At 38.5% G+C, this 10848-nt stretch overlaps 1 protein-coding gene across 2 annotated transcripts; it reads left to right on the forward strand.

Moving 5' to 3' along the window:
• Positions 1–90: 90 nt before the first annotated feature.
• On the forward strand, positions 91–7898 carry LOC121192852 (protein-glutamine gamma-glutamyltransferase 2-like). Of its 2 annotated transcripts, XM_041054783.1 has the most exons (15): positions 91–192; positions 588–773; positions 915–1148; positions 1347–1465; positions 1692–1820; positions 2643–2811; positions 2998–3127; positions 3365–3468; positions 4129–4217; positions 4479–4632; positions 4851–4939; positions 5598–5781; positions 6082–6242; positions 6801–6937; positions 7372–7898. In XM_041054783.1, the coding sequence occupies exons 1-15, from the start codon at positions 183–185 to the stop codon at positions 7517–7519; spliced, it is 2043 nt and encodes a 680-aa protein (XP_040910717.1). In that variant the 5' UTR covers positions 91–182; the 3' UTR covers positions 7520–7898. The 2 variants fall into 2 exon arrangements, with proteins under 2 accessions (XP_040910717.1, XP_040910726.1); XM_041054792.1 differs by lacking the exon at positions 91–192 and having other exon boundaries at positions 741–773; positions 1042–1148.
• Positions 7899–10848: the final 2950 nt, after the last annotated feature.

The following is a 10848-nucleotide window of genomic DNA, read 5'->3' on the forward strand; positions in this document are numbered from 1 at the left end:
GAACAAAATAGGAGGAGCTCAACCCTATTTGCCCTTCCTGACTAAAAACAGAATTACGGATGTGACGAAGAGACAGAGAGGGTTGTCCCGATTTGGTTTCACATGCTACAAATATCCTTGGGGGGCCAGCTGAAGTGTAACTTTACACACAGAAGTCTAGAGACAAGAACTTCACTGCAGACATGAGTCAAGGTAAGGACTGAAAAACAGATTGTGGTACATTTGTGTGCATGTTATTAGTGGACTATACAATCTACAGCTGAAGATACGGTTTTCTCTCTGTTACTGCACAAACTGAGACTGTTCTGAATAAGTATCAGATTGAGAGTCTTGCGTGAAATATGATGAAGGAATGGAGGGTAACATTAGATACCTCTCATCATGAACACAGAGTAACACTTTATCTGTGCTGGGGAATGTGTTGATGATTTCTTGTGATTTATAGTTTGTGAAGACATTTTGACAGTTTTTTTTTTGATAAAGAGATCAAGTAATTTTTTTTCTTCAGTTTATCCGCATTGTTGCTGATAAGTTGTTTCTTTTCAATTGAAGTGAGAAGTGTTTTGTCTTCCTCTCTCTACACACAGTCTTGGACATTGAGCGCTGTGATCTGAGCATTAAAAGTAACAACAGCAGTCATCATACAGAGCTGTATGGAGAGGAGCGTTTGATTGTGAGGAGGGGACAGACCTTTATCATCATTTTGCATCTGAAACCTGGCAGCAAAGAGTTCAAACTGGGTGAAACAAGTTTCACACTCATCGTTGAAACTGGTATGCCTCCTGTGTACCCGTCATTAGCTTCATTTGTGTAGGGGGGAATTTGGAGGGGGTGCGTGAGCAGCAGTAGTGTGTGTGCGCAAGGATTTGTGTGTCTCTCATCTGGATTTAGATTTAGTGTTTATATCTCTCCAGGTCCGTTACCCAGGAAAGAATCAGACACTAAGGTCTCCTTTGGTCTAGGCGACTCCACAGTGGACACTGAATGGAGCGCATCTGCTCTTCATGATCCCATTGGAAACACATTGTCTGTGTCTATCAGTTCCTCCCCCAGTAGTCCCATGGGACTTTATTCTCTGACTCTGGACCAGGAAGGGCAGAAGACCAGTTTAGGACAGTTCACCTTGCTTTTTAATGCTTGGTGCCCCAGTGAGTACATAGAGTATTCTTGTTTTGTTGTGATCCTTGTGTTTACATCAGCAGCAAAACTGAACTTAGACATAAAATCAGTCTATTGAGTTTTAAACACTTAGCACAACAACAGTAAAATATCTAAACACTTAAACTTGAGATGTTAATATGCTATCATGCTGGTCTGAATTTGCTGGTGTCTGTGCTGATCCACAGGTGATGCTGTTTACATGCGCAGTGAGACAAAGAGGCAGGAGTATGTTTTATCACAACATGGGCAAATCTATAGGGGAACATATAAACGCATCAAAGGGACACCCTGGAACTTCGGACAGGTACACAAAATGTTAAAAAGTTCAGGCAGATGTACGCAATAAAAAATTCTCTAAAAGTTTCTTCACTACGATGGAAAAGAGCACGTATCATGATGCCATTTTAATATCAAGTTACATTTATCAATCATAAGATTTCATTCCATGAAGTTTACTCACTTAACAATACTGTCACTGACTACATGACACAAATCTTTATATGCAGCTCAATATTATCCACCTTTTGCAGTTTGAAGCAGGTATACTGGATATCTGTCTGAAGATCCTGGATGAAAACCCTAAATTTGTGTCTGATGCTGACAAGGACTGCTCTGCCAGGAGAAATCCCATCTATGTGACCAGGGTGCTGAGCGCCATGGTAGGTGTCCGGGCTTTATTATAAGTTGAGGCCCTGTGGATGTCATTCAACCTTCCCGTGAATAGCCACTATTTTAGTTGTGCGGGCAGAGATTACCATGCTGAACCAGAAACCCTTCAGTCAGCTCATTTAAACTATTAGTGTTTTATTGTGCCTGCAGGGCACCAACCTTCTTTTTGGAACTTTCGCTTCTCCCCTGGCAACCTTTGTTATACAAAGCAGCCGCAAAGAAAAGGGAGTTTTGAACATTATGCGCAACTCTGATTCCAAGCAGGTTGCAAAGGGCAGTTTAATTACAAATACAGTAAATTCAGTCAGAATTTATTCCTGCTGCAAGTCAAAAAAGTTAAATGAGAAATCCAAAGCTATTTCTGCTGGATGTCCCAACATCAGCAGTGTTGATAACCATGACAAGAGCATGCACTATGTGTATAACACACCAAGGATGCACCATGGCACAAAGCATGGTCAGACCTCTGTCTCACTCCGTAATGATGATGAATGTCTGAAGAAAATCTGATCTACAATAAGGACAATGATCTCATGAGTGATCTTGAAACATATTATAGAGGAATATTTCAATCCTAATTTTGAGCTGGATTTTTTTTTCCAGATCTCCATGAGCCTGATGAAATGGAGGTCTGACTTACAAACTTTGTTTGTCCTAAATAAGCCAGTCAATATGTACTGTAGAGCAAACCTTGTACATATAGATTTAAAATGTGTATACCACTTAGAAATGAAATATGTACAGGATTCTACCTTTGGGTCTCACTTGTTTATACTCGCTTTTTCGTGTCTCCCCTCTGTCTGTGTCCATAGATCAACAGTAATGATGACAGGGGTGTGCTGGTGGGAGAGTGGGGAGAGTTTTCAGGTGGGGTTCATCCAGGACAGTGGATCGGCAGCGGGGACATTCTGCGACAGTGGGCAGAGAGTGGCCCGGTCCGCTATGGCCAGTGTTGGGTCTTTGCTGCAGTTGCATGCACAGGTTAGAGCACAACACAGAGCACATGACAGTCTTTTTTTTTTCATCAAAACCTTAAATATAGAGTCTATTCTTATGGCTTTGTAGCCATCTAGTGCATGCTGTTTTTTTATGTGACATCTTTATAGTTAATCTTTGATAACAGATTTTAGGTGGTGTGGTAAAGTGTTGCGCTCCTCCCTCCTTCAGTGTCCCGAGCCCTGGGTATTCCATGTCGAGTAGTTACCAACTTTGGATCAGCTCATGATACTGACGCTAACCTGGTAATAGAAAACGTGTACGATGAAGATGGTGAGAGCATTTCTGATGATTCAATATGGTGAGTCTGTGTTAGAGATTAGTCAAATACATATGCATAAAAAACAGCAGTCCCTTCTAGTACATTTTTACATTCTCTCTCTCTCTCTCTCTCTCTCTCTCTCTCTCTCTCTTTTTTTTACCTTCCATTATTAGTTGTGATAAAATGAAACTTTGACTTTATTGTTTTTTCTCCATTATCCTATAGATTAAAGCAAAAATAACCATGCTATTATCCTTATTTTACACATTTTCCCAGGAATTTCCATGTTTGGGTGGATAGCTGGATGACTCGTCCAGATTTAGGGTCTGAGTATGATGGGTGGCAAACCAGTGACCCAACCCCACAGGAGACAAGTGATGGTGAATTTTTTTTTTATTAAATTATTTTTTAAATACAGTTTGGCCTTTTTGCATCTGTGATTTGACTATTTTCATGCCACACTGGCAGACCAGTAACAGAAGAAAATTAAAATGACATTTAAAAATAAATACAGAAATAAATAGTGTAAACACAAAAAGAGAGATAATTCTATCTGTAACTGTGTATTTTTATTTTCTGACCGTAGTCACAGGTTTATGGTTGAGGCCTATGGCAAACATGTGACAGCTTGTGTTTGGTATGTTCATGTGGCTCATCTCAAGACTGTGAAAACATTTTTACTAATGCAAACAGATAACATGACCTCTTTAAAGCTCTGTCACTCTCACACACTTCCAATGTGGCTAGGTTAACAGCATGTTGCTGCTAATGCTGTTGACTGGCATCCAAGTAACATAACTTTGTAGCTGTGTTCATTATTCATTAGGTGTTTCCATCAATTGCTGAAAAGCAACAGTTAAGCAGGATCCTTAAAATGTTCAGTCTTGTCCATTCTCTCCCGAACTGGCACAACACACATCACAAAAATATTAAAGATATGAAGCAATTTGTAGCTTATCTTTTATTTTTTTGAATGGTTTGTTGTGGCCTGAATGCATGTGTTGTACGTGTGAAGCCTTCTGAAATCTATTCCTTTTCAGGTGTTTTCTGTTGTGGACCAGCCTCACTGAGGGCCATCAAGGAAGGAGAGCTGACCAAGAAGTATGACACTCCCTTTATTTTTGCTGAGGTGAGGTGTTCGAACATTTTACTGTAACACTTTAAAGAAAAACACACACAAAAACACAAACAGTTTGCGTTTAGCAAAGGGTCAGAGTTAGAGGTTTGAATTATTGCCAAGACCTGATCCCAGCAAAACCACCAGGCAGAGACTAATTAATTTGCATTCTGAGACTTAAGGATTTAAGAGACACTACACTCATATATTTATGTGAGCAAAAACATCTCTGTATGTAGTGCTTGCTCATGTTCATGTCGTGCATGGAGACAGGTTAATGCAGATGTTGTGAACATGGTGCGCATGTCAGATGGACAGTTTGTCAAGATCAGTGGGTCAACAAAGACTGTGGGACGCTTCATCAGCACCAAAGCTGTGGGCTCAGATGACAGACACGACATCACGCACCAGTACAAGTATCCAGAAGGTACTGCAGAGTTACATGCCCACAGACACACACATTACAAACCGTACATTCTCACATTACACAGATGCCCTCAGGTAACACATACTTTTTTTTTTTAAAAAAAGGTAATCATGTAAAATCGGTGTCTGTTAATAATCTAAATCTAATCTAAATGATCATAGCTTTGAAGGGGCTTTGTGTTTGACACTATTTGGGAGCTTGATTCTGATGGTTTTCAGGTTCAAAGGAAGAAAGGCAGGTGTATGAGAAGGCCCAGCACCACAACAAGCTACAGCAGCGAGGAGAAGAGCCGGGGCTCCGTCTCAAGGTAGTTTTTTAGTTCATACATAGATATACTCAGGGTAGATATATTTGCACCAGTCAACACCAGATGAGGACAAGGAAAAGGAAACAGTCTCAACAATAATGCCAGTGCTTGGAAAACAGCCTGTAGCAGAAGAACTGTAGCACAAGAAAGAGGAACAAGTTAAAAATAACTTGGGTGTAACAGACGTACAAATGTGGTTGGCAAATACTGCAAACTGGCATTCAGCCTAATATGAACTTCTGTACATTTGTGATCTGTTTACATCATAGAAAACATTTTCCTTAAGTGTCTAAATTTGTTAAATATGTGTGTGTGTGTTTTCACTTATTACTTATTCCTGTTCCTTATTCTTTAAATTTATATAATGCATTAGTTTTGAAATTCATTTGACCATAGCCGCCTTCTTTGGGATGCTCTGATTGCATAGTTTTGATTTCATATATTTTTGCTAAAAAGCTGAATCTAAACAGAATTGAGATATTTTGTTCCAAGATCACAGTATCATCTTTTAGATTTTGTAAAATTATTATTTTTACAGCATATTTAAGATCTACAGTGCCTGCTAATCAGTATAAAAGTATAAACTATGTGAAATGCATTTTTATGTATTTTTATTTTTGTATATTCCATTAATTAAATTAAATGAATCACTTTCAAGATCAAGCTTTCTGACAACATGATCGTGGGCTCAGACTTTGAGGTGTACGCCGTCCTCACTAACAACCACATGGAGGCAAGAACGTGCACCTTCCTGTTTTTCGCCAAAGCCGTCGGCTACAACGGAAAACTGGGAGACAGCTGTGGATTTGCTTCTGACAAAGTGGAGGTGCCCTCTGGAGAAGGTTTGCTCTGATCTCAGTGCAAACACTTTACACCACTTTATCTGAATTGTAAATTTAATGATCTCACAAAAATGATCGTCCTATTGTTAGCGAGTACAAAAAGTCTATGAAGTAAATCTCTGAAACAAGGCCATCTAGGCCTGAAAAAATATTTTAAATTAACGATTAAAACTCACTGAAATGTACCACAGAAATATCTGTCAGGATTTACACTTTTCTCATAATGTTTGTTGGTTTAAACGTGGTTCACACACTGTCAAAAATGTATATAATGTGTATAAAATCTATGTGTTTTTCCAGAGAAGCGCCTGTCCCTCAGACTGGAGTATGACAGTTATGGATCAGTGATCACCTCGGACAGGCTGATCCAGCTGTCAGCCCTCACCATTGACAAGCAGACCATTGACTACCATAAGGCTGAGAAGACCATTGTACTAGATGAGCCAGATATAGAGATTAAGGTATGAATGGATGGATGGATGGATGGATGGATGAATGGACAGGGGAAAGAAATTAAGAAACTTGTTCATGATGAATTTTTCATATCATAGCTAGAACTGGAGTAACAAGAAATCAGCTCAAAACAGAGCATACTTTAAGTCAACATATTAGAGCATAGTCTTATTTAGCTGTGACTGTAAACCATAACCATTTTCTATTGTGCCCACACGTCATACCATGATATACTGATTCCTTTCACCAGATCTTTGAGTATCACTCTATTCTTGTTCATTATATGTTCTTCCACATCCCCTGAAGAACATATCTTGTTGAAATATATTTAAACCAAATGGTGATTTTAAGATATTGTCTCTGGTAAAAGTAAAATAGAAACTTCTTTTAACCATATTTTCTGAAGTGCCTTATATGAATATGTTTGGATTTAATTAGAATGTCCATAAAACTGTATAGGACATAATGTATGTATGTGAATATATTGTATACATAAGTTTAATCAATTACAATATCATATCACCTCTTGCATGATGACAGCTGTTAATTTGAACCCTTCTCTGCAGCTGATGGGAGAAGCCACAGTGAACCAGCCTGTGAGGGCAGAGCTGACCTTGTTGAACCCTCTACCAGAGCCACTGCAGAACTGCAGCTTCACCATAGAGGGCGTCGGCCTCACCAACGGCAAACCCATAACAGCCAAGTATGTCACCTCCATCCTAAGTGCTAAGAGCAGGATTATGCTTCACCTATTTCTATGCTTTCCTACTTTATGGTTTTACTTGTGTCACCCACTTCCCATCACAGCTTATTTATTGTTTAATGAGTGTGATAAAGGTTCAAGTCAAAGCCAACAAAAACTCAAATGCACCCAAACACAAACATTTCCCTGGAACTGTCACATATGATCCCCGTTTCTGTAATAAAAAATGGTACTTACAGCTCTAAGTAAAAGATGCTGTTACGTGATTTGTGAGTGTTATAATAAAGAGCTATAATCCCAGTTACAGCCTACTGTACCTACTGTAACATTTTTTTCTGGGCTGCATGTACATGAATAGAGATAAGCATAAAACAGAAACCTCATTTCTGATTGATTTGAAAGATTATGCTCACTGTTGCATATGACTCTTGCAGGATTGGAGCTGTGGGTCCTAAACAGGAAGCCAAAGCCAGTGTTGAGTTCAGTCCCACCAGCGCTGGCCCCAGCGTGCTGCTGGTGAACTTTGATAGCCACAAACTGAGGAACATCAAGAGCTTCATCAATGTTGTTGTGAAGGACTGAGACAGTACAGAGTCTAACAATACTAACAGCTTTTTTATTTTGTTGTTTAATTGGACCTCTGTGTCTGAGGATTACAGGGCTGCCCTTAGCATTGGGGCCTGCAGCTTTATCATCCACTTCTTATACCAGAGTATCCTCTGATATCATGCCTAAAGAGTTTTTTTTTCTGCATGATATTCAGAAACACACTCATCCACATCCACTAACCTTTACTAACACTGGGTCTGTAGTTGACTACAGTAGAATCAATAGCTCACACATTTATTTTACTTGAATGGTTAAAGAGGTTGAATTCATTTTGATTTGGGTACATTTAAATTTCACAATAAGAGCATTTTTTCATTGTTTTTTAAGGGACAAATCCACTTTGCTTGTAAAAATAAAAAAATTACAAATAAAATGTATAAGGCTCTGTGTTATTTGTTGTCGTGTGGGCACAGTGTACCTGCAGAGTGAACATAAACTCTCAGCGGATTGATACGGCCATTTGCTGGACTATTGAGCCCATCGCGCCGTAAGACTGCTGACTGCCGGTGACTCCACCAAGATGCAGGAGTCGCTGTCCTCATATCGGTAGTTTGGTGACTATCTCTAGTATTCCTTCAGCTTGTTTGTTTCTTAATCAAATTGCATCCCCGGAGTAGATTATCCGTTTTGTGAAAACCGAGGAAATCACACCGCATAAAGGTAAGATGATCTTCTCAGTGTGTTTGTGAAACATTTTTTGGTATAGGTGACTCTTTGTTTGCCTGTGTGCAATGGAAGTATGACTATTTGTTGTTTCTAGATTTGTTTTTGGGTGAAATGAGGTTGACTCATCTGGTGAGGCAGCTGTGAGTAGGCCACAAAGTCCTGTTGACTGGCCTATGTGATGTGCTTGTGTGAATATGTGCATGTTCCCCAGTACCTTGCAGGTCAGGTGCAGTCAATAAATGCATATAGCAAGGTGGAGGGTCCGTGTATCTTTTGATATTTGAATTAAAAAAGAGTGCTTGTTTGATTTTCGTTTTAAAATACAAAAAAACCCAAAATTGAAATACAAGGCATTTTACTTTTTTGTGGGTCTGAAGGGAGTCCTTGAAATTTAAAAATTACTTCTTTTTTTTCTACTTAGCGTAACAAAATACAAAATCACGAAGAGGCAGAAACGAGGACCGTTTTCTCGTGTCCAGAGACCGGATGTTATTATTGTTTTCTTCTTATTTTATTTAATGGAGACCTGTTGCCTGCTACCGGCTGCAGGATTTTCGCCACCTACTGTTCTTTATTTATAATAATCTGGGCGAACGGCGAACGCGTTTGGGCGAACAACAGAATCCAGCAGCCAGGAAGAAGAAGATAGCCTAGTTCCAGTCAGCGGTGCACCCAACCAAAATGTCCTTGGAACCTTATAGCCAGATTATTTTAGCCATGGCTAAACAAGGCCTTTCTTCTGCATAAATCTCTGCACAAATTTCATATGAAAGCGGGGGCAGAAGAGGATTTTCTGCAAGAAATATCAGAAAATTTTGTGCTGCTGTTTAATGGGACTGCCCCATACGCATTTGGAATTGGAGGTGGCGAAAGCCATAGCTGAGGTATGAATCTTGTTGTGCTACAGATGTAATTTTATGCCCATTCATCGCTACTGCAAGGAATCACTGGTATCCTTATTGGTGCAAGCGTGTTCAGTCTGATTGGATGTTGTATTATTCCCTGCATTAGAAGTCTCATTGTAAGGTCTATTGAGAGGTCAGTCACACACCAGATGGCCTCTCTGGCTGAGACTAGTCTTCTGTCAGATGTTGAAAACCCAACTGATTTACTGATTAGATTCCTCCTCTTTATGATGATGATGATGATGTTAAGGTTTTGAGTTTTTGTGTTTTCATCCAGCTTCCTATCAATCTAAGGATGTCTGTGTTCTACTAAAAAAACGGCTAAGCAGCTCCTTCAGCTTAGACATCCACAATGTAGTAAGGAGCACTACCGCAATGAATGGAGTTCACAGTTTTACTCTGCATGAACTGAAAAAATAAGACATTTATGACATTTTGAGGCCTTAGTAAAGTATGACTTTTTTGGGCATATTTTGACGTCATACTGTGGTATGTCATTTTTTTCCTGACATTTTAAGGCCTTACTAAAGTCTGACTTTTTTTTGGCATATTTTGATGTCATACCGTGGTATGTCGTTTTTTATGATATTTTGAGGCCTTACTAAAGTATGTCTTTTTTGGCAAAAAAAGTCAAATTTTTTGTTGACCTCAAAATATTATAAAAATGGTCATAGTATAGTAAGGCGTCAAAATGTGCCAAAAAAAGTCAAAAATTTTTTTGACCTCAAAATGTCATAAAAAAACGTCATAGTATAGTAAGGCGTCAAAATCGGCCAAAAGAAGTCACATTTTTTTTGGACCTCAAAATGTCATAAAAAACGTTATAATATAGTAAGGCGTCAAAATCGGCCATAAAGAATCAAAAAAATTTTTGACCTCAAAATGTCATAAAAAACGTCATAGTATAGTAAGGCGTCAAAATCGGCCAAAAAAAGTCAAAAAATTTTTTGACCTCAAAATGTCATAAAAAACGTCATACGGCTGTAAGGCGTCAAAATGTGCCAAAAAAAGTCAAAAATTTTTTTGACCTCAAAATGTCATAAAAACGTCATACGGCTGTAAGGCGTCAAAATGTGCCAAAAAAAGTCAAAAATTTTTTTGACCTCAAAATCTCATAAAAAACGTCATAGTATAGTAAGGCGTCAAAATGTGCCAAAAAAAGTCAAAATTTTTTTTGACCTCAAAATGTCATAAAAAACGTCATACGGCTGTAAGGCGTCAAAATGTGCCAAAAAAAGTCAAAATTTTTTTTGACCTCAAAATGTCATAAAAAACGTCATACGGCTGTAAGGCGTCAAAATGTGCCAAAAAAAGTCAACATTTTTTTTGACCTCAAAATGTCATAAAAAACGTCATAGTATAGTAAGGCGTCAAAATGTGCCAAAAAAAGTCAAAAAATTTTTTGACCTCAAAATGTCATAAAAAACGTCATAGTATAGTAAGGCGTCAAAATCGGCCAAAAAAAGTCAAAATTTTTTTTGACCTCAAAATGTCATAAAAAACGTCATACGGCTGTAAGGCGTCAAAATGTGCCAAAAAAAGTCAACATTTTTTTTGACCTCAAAATGTCATAAAAAACGTCATAGTATAGTAAGGCGTCAAAATCGGCCAAAAAAAGTCAAAATTTTTTTTGGCCTCAAAATGTCATAAAAAACGTCATACGGCTGTAAGGCGTCAAAATGTGCCAAAAAAAGTCAACATTTTTTTTGACCTCAAAATGTCATAAAAAAC

Source organism: Toxotes jaculatrix, chromosome 2 (genome assembly GCF_017976425.1).
Source record: "Toxotes jaculatrix isolate fToxJac2 chromosome 2, fToxJac2.pri, whole genome shotgun sequence".
Classification (NCBI taxonomy): Eukaryota; Metazoa; Chordata; class Actinopteri; family Toxotidae; genus Toxotes; species Toxotes jaculatrix.